Genomic DNA, 13,708 nt, shown 5'->3' on the forward strand with positions numbered 1-13,708 from the left:
TCTGCACCGCAGCATAGAAACATAGAAACATAGAAAATAGGTGCAGGAGTAGGCCATTCAGCCCTTCTAGCCTGCACCGCCATTCAATGAGTTCATGGCTGAACATGAAACTTCAGTACCCCCTTCCTGCTTTCTCGCCATAACCCTTGATCCCCCGAGTAGTAAGGACTTCATCTAACTCCCTTTTGAATATATTTAGTGAATTGGCCTCAACTACTTTCTGTGGTAGAGAATTCCACAGGTTCACCACTCTCTGGGTGAAGAAGTTTCTCCTCATCTCGGTCCTAAATGGCTTACCCCTTATCCTCAGACTGTGACCCCTGGTTCTGGACTTCCCCAACATTGGGAACATTCTTTCTGCATCTAACCTGTCTAAACCCGTCAGAATTTTAAACGTTTCTATGAGATCCCCTCTCATTCTTCTGAACTCCAGTGAATACAAGCCCAGTTGATCCAATCTTTCTTGATAGGTCAGTCCCGCCATCCCGGGAATCAGTCTGGTGAACCTTCGCTGCACTCCCTCAATAGCAAGAATGTCCTTCCTCAAGTTAGGAGACCAAAACTGTACACAATACTCCAGGTGTGGCCTCACCAAGGCCCTGTACAACTGTAGCAACACCTCCCTGCCCCTGTATTCAAATCCCCTCGCTATGAAGGCCAACATGCCATTTGCTTTCTTAACCGCCTGCTGTACCTGCATGCCAACCTTCAATGACTGATGTACCATGACACCCAGGTCTCGTTGCACCTTCCCTTTTCCTAATCTGTCACCATTCAGATAATAGTCTGTCTCTCTGTTTTTACCACCAAAGTGGATAACCTCACATTTATCCACATTATACTTCATCTGCCATGCATTTGCCCACTCACCTAACCTATCCAAGTCACTCTGCAGCCTAATAGCATCCTCCTCGCAGCTCACACTGCCACCCAACTTAGTATCATCTGCAAATTTGGAGATACTGCATTTAATCCCCTCGTCTAAATCATTAATGTACAATGTAAACAGCTGGGGCCCCAGCACAGAACCTTGCGGCACTCCACAAGTCACTGCCTGCCATTCTGAAAAGTACCCGTTTACTCCTACTCTTTGCTTCCTGTCTGACAACCAGTTCTCAATCCACATCAGCACACTACCCCCAATCCCATGTGCTTTAACTTTGCACATTAATCTCTTGTGTGGGACCTTGTCGAAAGCCTTCTGAAAGTCCAAATATACCACATCAACTGGTTCTCCTTTGTCCACTTTACTGGAAACATCCTCAAAAAATTCCAGAAGATTTGTCAAGCATGATTTCCCTTTCACAAATCCATGCTGACTTGGACCTATCATGTCACCATTTTCCAGATGCACTGCTATGACATCCTTAATAATTGATTCCATCATTTTACCCACTACTGAGGTCAGGCTGACCGGTCTATAATTCCCTGTTTTCTCTCTCCCTCCTTTTTTAAAAAGTGGGGTTACATTGGCTACCCTCCACTCCATAGGAACTGATCCAGAGTCAATGGAATGTTGGAAAATGACTGTCAATGCATCCGCTATTTCCAAGGCCACCTCCTTAAGTACTCTAGGATGCAATCCATCAGGCCCTGGGGATTTATCGGCCTTCAATCCCATCAATTTCCCCAAAACAATTTCCCGACTAATAAAGATTTCCCTCAGTTCCCCCTCCTTACTAGACCCTCTGACCCCTTTTATATCCGGAAGGTTGTTTGTATCCTCCTTAGTGAATACCGAACCAAAGTACTTGTTCAATTGGTCCGCCATTTCTTTGTTCCCCGTTATGACTTCCCCTGATTCTGACTGCAGTGGACCTACGTTTGTCTTCACCAACCTTTTTCTCTTTACATACCTATAGAAACTTTTGCAATCCGCCTTAATGTTCCCTGCAAGCTTCTTCTCGTACTCCATTTTCCCTGTCCTAATCAAACCCTTTGTCCTCCTCTGCTGAGTTCTAAATTTCTCCCAGTCCCCAGGTTCGCTGCTATTTCTGGCCAATTTGTATGCCACTTCCTTGGCTTTAATACTATCCCTGATTTCCCTTGATAGCCACGGTTGAGCCACCTTCCCCTTTTTATTTTTACGCCAGACAGGAATGTACAATTGTTGTACTTCATCCATGCGGTCTCTAAATGTCTGCCATTGCCCATCCACAGTCAACCCCCTAAGTATCATTCGCCAATCTATCCTAGCCAATTCACGCCTCATACCTTCAAAGTTACCCTTCTTTAAGTTCTGGACCATGGTCTCTGAAATTACTGTTTCATTCTCCATCCTAATGCAGAATTCCACCATATTATGGTCACTCTTCCCCAAGGGGCCTCGCACAATGAGATTGCTAATTAATCCTCTCTCATTACACAACACCCAGTCTAAGATGGCCTCCCCCCTAGTTGGTTCCTCAACATATTGGTCTAGAAAACCATCCCTTATGCACTCCAGGAAATCCTCCTCCACCGTATTGCTTCCAGTTTGGCTAGCCCAATCTATGTGCATATTAAAGTCACCCATTATAACTGCTACACCTTTATTGCATGCAGCCCTAATTTCCTGTTTGATGCCCTCCCCAACATCCCTATTACTGTTTGGAGGTCTGTACACAACTCCTACTAACGTTTTTTGCCCTTTGGTGTTCTGCAGCTCTACCCATATAGATTCCACATCATCCAAGCTAATGTCTTTCCTAACTATTGCATTAATCTCCTCTTTAACCAGCAATGCTACCCCACCTCCTTTTCCTTTTATTCTATCCTTCCTGAATGTTGAATACCCCTGAATGTTGAGTTCCCAGCCCTGATCATCCTGGAGCCACGTCTCCGTAATCCCAATCACATCATGTTGTAATTTCTCCCAATTCAAATAATATTCCCTTTTACTGTGTTTTTTTTCCCCCCCAAGGTGGATGACCTCACATTTTCCGACATTGTATTCCATTTGCCAAACCTTAGCCCATTCGCTTAACCGATCTAAATCTCTTTGCAGCCTCTCTGTGTCCTCTACACAACCCACTTTCCCACTAATCTTTGTGTCATCTGCTAATTTTGTTACACTACACTCCGTCCCCTCTTCCAGGTCATCTATGTATATTGTAAATAGTTGTGGTCCCAGCACCGATCCCTGTGGCACACCACTAACCACCGATTTCCAACCCGAAAAGGACCCATTTATCCTGATTCTCTGCTTTCTGTTAGCCAGCCAATTCTCGATCCATGCTAATACATTTCCTCTGACTCCGCGTACCTTTATCTTCTGCAGTAACCTTTTGTGTGGCACCTTATCGAATGCCTTTTGGAAATCTAAATACACCACATCCATCGGTACACCTCTATCCACCAGGCTGAGACAGGATAAATTATAATGAGGAATAAGGAAATGGCAGAGAAATTAAACAAATACTTTGTGTCTGTCTTGATGGAAGAAGACACTAAAAACCTCCCGGAAATAGTGGAGAACCAACAGTCTACGAGAATGAGGAACTGGTTGAAATTAGTATTAGTAAAAAAATAGTACTGGAGAAATTAATGGAACTGAAAGCTGATAAATTGCCTGGACCTGACAGCCTACATTCTAGGTTTTGAAAGAGCTGGCTGTAGAGATAGTGGATGCATTGGTTGTCATCTTCCAAAATTCCATAGATTCTAGAACGGTTACCGCAGATTGGAAGGTAGCTCATGTATCCCTGCTATTTAAGAGAGGGAGAGAGAAAACGGGGAACTACAGACCAGTTAGCCTGACATCAGGGAAAATGCTCGAATCTATTATTAAGGACGTGGTAACAGGGCAGTTAGAAAATAATAATAGGATTGAACAGAGTCCACATGATTTATGAAAGGGAAATCGTGTTTTACAAGAGTTTTTTGAGGTTGCAACTAGTAGAATAGATAAGGGGGGGGACCAGTGGATGTGGTTTATTTGGATTTTCAGAAGGCATTCGATAAGGTGCCACACAAGAGGTTACTGAACAAAATTAGGGTTCATGGGATTAAGGGTAATATACTAGCATGGATTGAGGATTGGCCAACAGAAAACAGAGTAGGAATAAACGGGTCATTTTCGATTTGGCAGGGTGTAGTTAGTGGGGTGCCACAAGGATTGGTGCTTGGGCCCCAGTTATTCACAATTTATATCAATGATTTGGATGAGGGGACCAAATGTAATATATCCAAGTTTGCTGATGATTCAAAGCTAGGTGGGAATATAAGTTGTGAGGAGGATGCAAGGAGGCTTCATGGGGATATAGACAGGCTAAGTGAGTGGGCAAGAACATAGCAAATGGAATATAATGTGGAGAAGTGTGAAGTTATCCACTTTGGTCGGAAAAATAGAAATGCAGAGTATTTTTTAAATGGAGAGAGATTGGGAAATGTTGGTGTTCAGTGGGACCTGGGTGTCCCTTGTACACGAATCACTGAAAGTTAACATGCAGGTACAGCAAGCAATTAAGAAAACAAATGGTATGATGGCCTTTATTACAAGAGGATTTGAGAATAAGAGTAAAGACATCTTATTGCGATTATATAGGGCCTTGGTGAGACTGCATCTAGAGTAGTGTGTACAGTTTGGGTCTCCTGACGATATACTTGTCATAGAGGGAGTGCAACGAAGGTTCACCAGACTGATTTCTGGGATGGGGGGGATTGTCCTATGAGGAAAGAGTGAGCAGACTAGGCCTATATTCTCTAGAGTTTAGAAGAATGAGAGGTGATCTAATTGAAACAAAATTCTTACAGGGCTAGACAGGGGAGATGCAGGGAGGATGTTTCCTCTGGCTGGGGAGTCGAGAACCAGAGGTCAGTCTCAGAATAAGGGGTTGGCCATTTCGAACTGAGATGAGGAGAAACTTCTTCACTCAGAGAATCTTTGGAATTCTCTACCCCAGAGGGTTGTGGAGGTTCAGTCTGAGTATATTCAAGACAGAGATCGATAGATCGTTGAATATTAAAAGAATCAAGGGATATGGGGAGGGTGCAGGAAAGTGGAGTTGAGGTAGAAGATCAGCCATGATCTTATTGAATGGTGGAGCAGGCTTGAGGAGTCGAATGGCCTATTCCAGCTCCTAATTCTTATGTTATTATGTATTCATTTAGAACCATACCCATGTCTTCTGCCTCCGCACACAGGTTAGTTTTATGGCCCCTAATAGGCCCTACTCTTTCTTTAGTTATCCTCTTACTCTTAATGTTCAAAAGTAATAAAACTCACTATACATGTGCTGTAAACATACATGAGTATTCATGACTGAACCAGTAACTATTGGAATGCAGCATCAATATACTACAAGGCTACTTGGTCTTACTTTTCTTTTATATGTACAAGAGCAGAAATTGGTTTAAATTGCTTTATTACCTATCATGCTTTGTTCTTTATTCACTCCTTATATTGTCCATATGGGCAATCAGTAAACTTTATTGCTGAGAAAAGTAACCCGATTCAATTTAAGACAATACAGAGAAAGTGCAGATGATCTCAGTGCAATGAAAAAGGTCCATTAGAAAAATCGTCAAAGAACAAATTATCGGTGACTTGATCTACAGAGATTTTAGTTAAATTCAACATGATTTTACAATCCATTCCACTGCACATTTTTGAATAAAACATTGTTTTAACTTTGATTTAATTTAATTTGTTTCCCTGATACATTAAAATTTCTACTAACTTTGACAGGTTTGTAAAATGGATTTTGCTCTCAAAAGCAAAAATACCTGCTTTTGAATGAATTAATAAAAAATTAATAATGAAAGTGTTACAAATTTAAATCTGTTCTAGATACCTTCTCAGGTCACTCCCGTAAACAGTTGGAGTGTCTTATTTCTATCGGAGTTGACTCACACGCCTAATAACTACTTCTTGTTGTACAATATGGGACCCAGAGTGCAGCAAGGACTTAATTGCCATGTCTTTTACACATGTATTTTTCATGTCTCTGAAGGCATACCAAGTTAACATTAGATGGCCAAGATTTGGTTTCAAAGTAAGGTTAAACATATAGAAAAACTGTGATGATCAGAGACTGAGTTCAATTGGTACAACTTACATTTACGTAATTATTCAACAAAGGACACATCATACTTAGATTGGTTGTCGTACTTGACAACCAAAATAATTAGCTGCATCTTGCCCAACAATCTCGTCTCTGTCTTTTCAGCCTTCTCACACAGCACTTTGGTGCCTGACTAATGTTTGGTGCAGAACAGGTGACCTCTTTGCCCTCATTCAAACCTGACTTTTATTCTCTGTGGCCAGTTTGTAAAAGTATTACCAACTGCCTGACTGGTTCACTTTTTGGGATGGTATCTCAGAACATTCCATGCAAACAATCACTTCTCTATCTGACTGGAAGTAGAACTGTGCTTTTGTTTGTACCTAATGGGCTCAAATTTACCTAGGAGTTGCCCCGCTTTTTTAGGAGCGAGTAGCTTTTTTTGGAGTAACTTAAAAATCGCAAATTTCCCCATTTAACTTGCTCCAGTGTAAGTCAGTGAGTTAGTTTTTTTTTAAGTTTGTTTTTTTTTCTCCAAAAGTAGGGATGATCAGCCACTTATGCCTGTTTTGGCCATGGAAGCAAATTTGGCCAGCTAAAAGTTACTCCAAACTAACTTAGGCCACTATATGTGGCCACTTTTGCAGGCATAGAAAAACCTTACCTACATTTAAGAAATTAGCGTAGTTAGCCATAGATAGGAGGTTGGGGGGGGCGTGGGGAAAGTGAATTCGAGAATTCTAAAGCACTAAACACCTTCACAACATCAGCACAACATTAAAACAACTTCAGCACATCTTCACGACTCATCAAAAATAAAAGAAAGATAAATCAGCTACTGAAAATAGAGCAGTCCTGCCTTGCCAACTGCAGAACGCACCGGCCAGCCCTTCGGCCAGGGCAAGGGGCAGCAGGCATGTATGACTGTAGGGGTGAGGGATTTTTTTTTTTTTACAGTTCCGAAATGTTGTGTGGTGATAATGGAACATGATTCAGTTTTAATGCAAAAAACCTTCTATTGGAAAGTATACAATGCACTTCAACAACAACAACAACAACAACAACAGCAAAGAAAGGCTGCACCAATCTCGCACCCACATATTAGGGAATGTGCATTTCCTCATGGGGCGGTGATGATGGTGGGGGGGGGGGTGGGGGCTGGGGGCCCGTCCTGGGTCTCAACAGAGGCTGGTGTGAGGATTGCAGTGGGAGTGGCATTTGATTGTCAGGCCTGTGTGCCCTTATTGCAGCAGCTATCTCCCTCTTGGCCTTTGCCATCATTTGCACTCCCTCTGACATGCCCGCCCTCAGTTCCCATCTCAGTGCTGATATTTCTCCCGACAGTGTCGCAACCTCATCACGCACCCCACTGACGGCGGCCACGAGTGATCGGGTAAGGGCATTGGTCTCCTCACCCATTTACATAACCTGATGTACATCTGATGAAGGCTGCATCTCAGGAGAGACTGGTCGGCTTCTCCTTCCCCTCGCCGTGGGTCTACATAGCGGCACCCCTCCAGTGCAAGGCGCAGGCTGGGACGGTGGGACCCTGGGTCTTCCAATCTGCATTCCACCACCGCCACTGGGACCCGCAACCTCGGAAGGTGTGAGACCAAGGAACGTCGAGGCAGAGTTCATGGAGGTGTCTGGCAAAGTGATGCCCTGTACCATGGACTGATCCATATCACAATCAGCATTCTCCTGTGAACACAGATCCATGGACCCATCCACCCCCCCACCCGCCTTGGTCTGGAGCAGACGCTCTTCAGGATGTTCAGGATTATTTTCTTGTTCTGCAAAATACAACAGATCAGTCAAATGGTTAGCAGGAAAGGAGGGGGCAGAATGGGTGGAATGAGTAGTCTCACGCGGAGCAGGCCAGTCAGCAGGGTGGTTTGAAGGGTGACGATGCATTTTCATGATTGACCCTCACCCTCGCGTGTGGGCCCAGCTTGTGCAGAGCTGATTCTTTTTCTGCAGGTGCGACTCAGCAAAGCAGCGACCCTCTGTTCCGGGGTGATAGTTGGTGCAGATTTGGCGGCCCTCCTCCTGTTCTAGTTCTCTCCCTTTTGTTGTGGGCCAATTTCTTCTGCAAAGATGAAAATATAATTTTTGCCACATGGTGAGCTTCTGATGGATGGGACATATACAGATGATCACAGTAACAACTGCAATTCCATTTAAAACTCGATAATACTTACACTTACTACTTGACCAACGTCCTGCCGTTTCTTTTTACACTGGCTTCCAGTTCTTGCGGTCTTCACCTCTGCGGAGAATTCTTCTGCAACTAGGTTCCAGCGCCTCCTCATTTCTTTGGGTGGAACTTTTGTGGGACCACTCTTACTGATATCCAGCTCTTGCCCTCTGTCCTCATTGAAAGTGACTAGTTTCTCTACCTCCTCATGCAAGAAGTTCTTCGTCCTTGTTGCACGCTCTTGCGTCATTGGTGTATTGGATTTACACTCAGATGATCTTGAAAATATACAGTTCTCACCTTTCATGCATCCTTTCAAGCACTCCTTTCCACTCCCTCAGCCACCCAAAAATCACACCTTACCTTCTAATATGGCTAAACTGCCAATGCTGCTGAGGTACTGAGGACGCTTTTCCTTTAAATGGCCAATTGCCAAGGTTCCTGCCCCATTGCGCATGCGCGCACGCTTTAACGCGCAGTGCGCACGCACAAACGGTCATGCGTCCCCCTGCCGGCACTCGAAGACACGCGCCACGCCCCCCGCCGGCTGCGCTGAACAAGCGCAGTCCAAGCTCCGCCCCCCCCCCCCGCAGGTTTCTCAGCGCCACGCCACGGGCCCACAGGGATCCAGGAATGGACAAATTATCCCGGCATGTTTTTTCCCCCACTAAGTCGGCGCACCACATCTAACTACGCCACTCTAAGCGGCTGGGGAAATTTGGGGCCAGAGCAACTAAGCTCCTACATCTTGCAGGATAACCTTCCAGCAAATGAGATGGTCATGTTGAGCTTTTGTGTTAATTTGGACGAAACTTCATACTTTCAAAAGCTGCAACAAAGGAAGGTAGCTGAGACAGCAGTCAAGGGAATCAGTCATTGGGAACGATCAATGACAATCAACACAACTTTTAAAACAAGGAGCTGGTATACACTAGCGGCCAAAGTGAACTTAGCTATGGTGGGCCAATATCCAAGACTGCATTAATGACTTAGCACAAGAATAAAAATAACTTCCACAAAGGGAAAAGGTGGGAGTAAAAAATAAGTCAGGAGTTCAATCAACCTTTGATTTGGCTTCTGTCTGCCAATATAAATCTTATATGAGACACCAAAGAAATAACAGCCAGCTGTTATTCTCTGACCCATTCATTTGTATTTTTAATGAATTAGAGTGATAATTACAATTGTATACAAGACAAAGAAACACATTTCTACCATCTTTTACCTCCAAGAATCCTTTAGTCTCTGAAAACCAAGCTTTCAAATTTGAATTTTCAATAGTGATGTCACCAGTGGAGCTTTTCAACACATTGATCTTGAAGGCACTGTCTGTGCTCATTTCCTCTCTTCCATTCAGGTACACAGTGTAATTGGCGAGCACAGTTTTGATATCTGGAGCTTCCACTAACTGGTACAGCCCCAATCCTAGAGCTGATATCTGTGCCAGAAAGGAAACCTGTTGGAAGAATAAAGAAAAAGGAAAATATATCAAGAGTGATCCTTCAAATTTGACTCATTCTACCAATATGCTTATTCATTTTAATGTTCATAGGGTATTTCATATACAGTAGCTCCAGCTCTATATAGGGTTGATATTCTACTAGTTAGGTCACTCTATGCCATGTACTATTCCCCATCTAAGAGAACAGGATCCCTGTGACTTCAGAACAACTCCACTGAAAACAATGGTAACTGAGGGTTTGAATCAGACCGAGAGTTAATCCAAAGCTCTGGGATCCCAGGAAACCACATTATTGCCTGGGAATGCAGATTTCACAGATGATAACGTAGTTTCTTGGGGTCTGCTGGGTTTAGCTTTGAGTACGGTCTGATGTTGTTGCTCCTATTTACTTCTAACGGAACCACTCTCCAAAGTTGCATTTCAGATGTCAAAGGTACAGCCTATCAGGGAGGAAAACGTGACACAAAGGGCTTCCTCCAGCAAATAAAACTCTCATGAGAATCTTACTTTAGTATATAAAATTGGGGAATAACTTGCATGACTAGTACTAACTTGGAGTTCGCTTCCCTTCTAATGCATCAAACTACGCATCTAAACAAAATGTACAACTGTTGGAACAATTGGAAACCAATGTAAAACTGAAAAAAAGAAAGTCAAATTTTAAAAAAAAGATAATTGCATGAATAAGTCAGGAATAGAATTCCTCAGTAACTTAGTAACCGAACAGTATCGTAACTTAGAACCTGAAGTTAGGCTGAAGTGAAATTATCCTGATTTAGACCACTTTAGCACGTCACTATTATTTTGTTTTTACAATGTAAATTGTAAGATATTATGTGAAATATTGGGCTGGATTTTGCTCTGAGCAGCAAATGACAATAGCCATTTGTTAGGCTTGCACATGCCCATAGACTTTCTATGGGCTTTTGCAGTACAGGCTGAAGAGATGGGAGATGCAAAGCTGAGGCACCAGAGCAGCAGGAATGACTAATTAGAACATAACAACTTTACATAGGCAGTTTCCATGATAAGTGTGGACATAGGAATTTATAATGGTAAAGTTGACACAGAAATGTGATAAAAATCTGACAACAGGAAGTTAGATGGCTCAGTGAGTTTAACCATTGTGTAACTGAGCCATAGAGATCAGGGAGATACCAAGTTCAATGACTGGTCTTGGCTAAGTTTTCTAATCACAGCTGGGGCAGCAACATGAATGCTACAATTGGCCTCCAGGCTCTTGAGTTAGGACAGGAAAGACCAGAGGGTGCATGGCATTCAAGGATCCATACCCTAGCAAACAATGAATGCAGAATGAGCAAATAAATTGGTGAGTAATGAAGAAAAGAAAATATACCCCACCTGGAATACTTCTTTGGAAGCTGTGGTGGGTTTGTCCCAAACTGCACTAATCTGGGCCTCCACCGGTTGCCCTGAAGCAGTTAGCACTCTTACTTTGTATGAATTTACTTGCACTGTTACAACAGAGATGCGGTCCTGGTCTGTCGGGTTATATACCACAAGAAACCTGAAACAGAAATATTTCCATTCCTTCAAATATTGCCACCATATTTCAAGTGTTGTTATATTATTAGAACGCACAAGAAACACAACGTTCTTATCTCTTGTTCCACAATAGGCATCGAAGAGCATCCAGTCTGATTCAAACAACACAAAATATAGACAGCAAAATCTGAAATCCCCCCCTTCCCTTCCAAAAAAAACCCTTTATATTTCCGATCAATGGAAACTTAACAATGCAAGCACCTTCCACAGGCTTCAATAATAAACCTAGCTCATCAAAGGAGAACTTCACAAGAGACTTTATCCTTTTAAGACATTTTTGAAGTCAATGATTTTATCTCTATGACCTTTCTGACTTTTGGCTATATCAGCCGTGGCTCAGTTGGTAGAACTCTCAACTGAGTCAGAAGGTTGTAGGTTCAAATTCCACTCGAGAGTCTTGAGCACAAAAATCTAGGCTGACACACCCAGTACAGTACTGAGAGAGTGCTATATTGTCAGAGGTGCAGTCTTTTAGATGAGATGTTAAACTGAGGCCTTGTCTGCTTTCTCAGGTAGACATAAAAGATGCCATGGCACTATTTAAAAGAAAAGCAGGGGAGTTATCCCCAGTGTCCTGGTCAATATTTATCCTTCAAACAACATCACTAAAAAAACAGATTTTCCGGTCATTATTATATTGCTGTTTATGGGAGCTTGTTGTGTGCAAATTGGCTGCCACTTTTCCTATATTACAATAGTGATTACACTTCGAAGTACAGGTGCAGTGTCCAGAATCCAGAGTTCCAGAATTCAGAATATTCCACAATCCGGACTGATCAGTGGCAGGATCGTCCGGACTCCGTAAAATGTTTCGGAATCTGGACCCGACCACCCTGGTGATCTCAGGGCCCCGCCGCTGCCCAACCTCAGGCGTTGCCTCGCCATTGCCGCTGCCCTTACCTCAAGGCCTCCTCGCCGGACCGCCCGAACACATCCTTGGCGGCGCCGCCCAACAACCTCCTCGGCAGGGCCGGCCCACCCAACGACCTCCTCAGCAGGACCCCATCCGACGTAAACATATCCTCAACGGGCCCAGGCCAGCCCGCCTGACAACATCCTTGGCGGAGCCGGTCCGACGACAACCTCCTCAGCGGGGAGGGCCCCCCACCAGACGACCTCCTCGGCGGGGCCCTCTCCCGACAACATACTTGGCGGGACCGGCCAGCCTGCCCGAACGACCTCCTCAGCAGGTATCCTCCTCCCGGTTCCCTCTCCTCCCCCCTTCCCCCTCTCCTCCCCCCCCTCTCTCTCTTTCTTTCTCCCCCCTCCCCTCCCCCCCACCCCTCCCCCCCGACGTTCCGAAATCCGGAAAAACCCGAACCTGGGCTTGGGTGGTTCCGGATTTGTGACGTCAGAAAGACGTTCCAAAGTCTGGAAAAACGCGGAACCCGGAACGGCCTCGATCCCAAGGGTTACGATTCGGGACGCTGCACTGTTACTGTATTGGCCGTAACGTATTTTGGGATGTCCTGAGGTCATGAAAGGAGCTATATAAATGCAAATTTTTATTTTTGTTTCCCCGCCATATAAAAAGGTATCTCCTCTGGATAACAGAATAAAAAAATAATATCAACACAACTACGCTGCATTTACAATAAATTTTCAAAAGAAAGATGAGAGGCTCGGTTGTGAAGGTGGATGAATCATCAGTATGCTTATATTTGGAAGAATAAAATGCAACTGGAGCAGCATCAGCCACATAGTGCAATATCCAAAATGTGGAGAAAGAGAGAGTCCAGACCACATGTGGCAAATATTCCACAGCTTAAATGGCAGTCAAATTGCATTTTTTTTTTAAAAAAGAGCCATAAGTTTAAAAAATAATATACCACAGAATCAGAGTAAAGCACAGAAGCATGCTGGTTCTTAGCTAGGGCAATCCAAACAAATTCCACTGCCCTGCACTTTCCCCACAGCCCTGTATCTTCCTCTGCTGCAAATATTTATCCACTTTTCCCTCAAAAGGTGAAATGACCAGTGCCTCAACTATTTTGTGTGGGAAAGTATTCCATGCATAAGAACATAAGAAATAGGAGCAGGGGTAGACCCCTCGAGCCTGTTCCGTCATTCAATAAGATCATGACGGATCTGATCTTGGCCTCAACTCCACTTCTGACTCCCTTATCATTCACAAACATCTGCCTATCTCCACCTTAAATATATTCAATGACCCAGCCTCCACAGTTCCCTCATCCTAGTACTGGTGCCAGTGACCCATGAATCGAAACCCATTTCTCCCACACCAATCTTTGAGCCATGCATTCATCTCTCTAATCTTATTTACCCTGTGCAAATTTGCGTGTGGCTCAGGTAGTCACCCAGAGATTATTACCTTTGTGGTTCTGCTTTTTAATTTAGCCCCGAGCAGCTCATGCTCCCTCAGCAAAAACTCTTTCTTTGTCCCATGTTGTTGGTACCTATGTCGACTACGACAACCGGATCTTTCCTCTCCCACTCCAAGTTGCTCTCCAGCCTAGAGGAGATGTCCTTAACCCTGGC

General features: G+C 43.9%; 1 protein-coding gene across 3 annotated transcripts in view; it reads right to left on the reverse strand.

Moving 5' to 3' along the window:
- The window catches only part of man2a1 (mannosidase, alpha, class 2A, member 1), a 340,299-nt gene that overhangs the window by 176,208 nt on the left and 150,383 nt on the right, over nt 1-13,708 (reverse strand). For all 3 annotated transcript variants that reach the window (XM_070884021.1, XM_070884015.1, XM_070884009.1), the window contains exons 13-14: nt 11,006-11,171; nt 9,407-9,637 (exon numbers count right to left, since the gene is read on the reverse strand). In XM_070884021.1, the coding sequence (XP_070740122.1) occupies nt 9,407-9,637; nt 11,006-11,171 (397 nt within the window). The remainder of the gene's footprint in view (nt 1-9,406; nt 9,638-11,005; nt 11,172-13,708) is intronic.

The sequence above is a fragment of the Pristiophorus japonicus genome, chromosome 1 (genome assembly GCF_044704955.1).
Source record: "Pristiophorus japonicus isolate sPriJap1 chromosome 1, sPriJap1.hap1, whole genome shotgun sequence".
Lineage (NCBI taxonomy): Eukaryota > Metazoa > Chordata > Chondrichthyes > Pristiophoridae > Pristiophorus > Pristiophorus japonicus.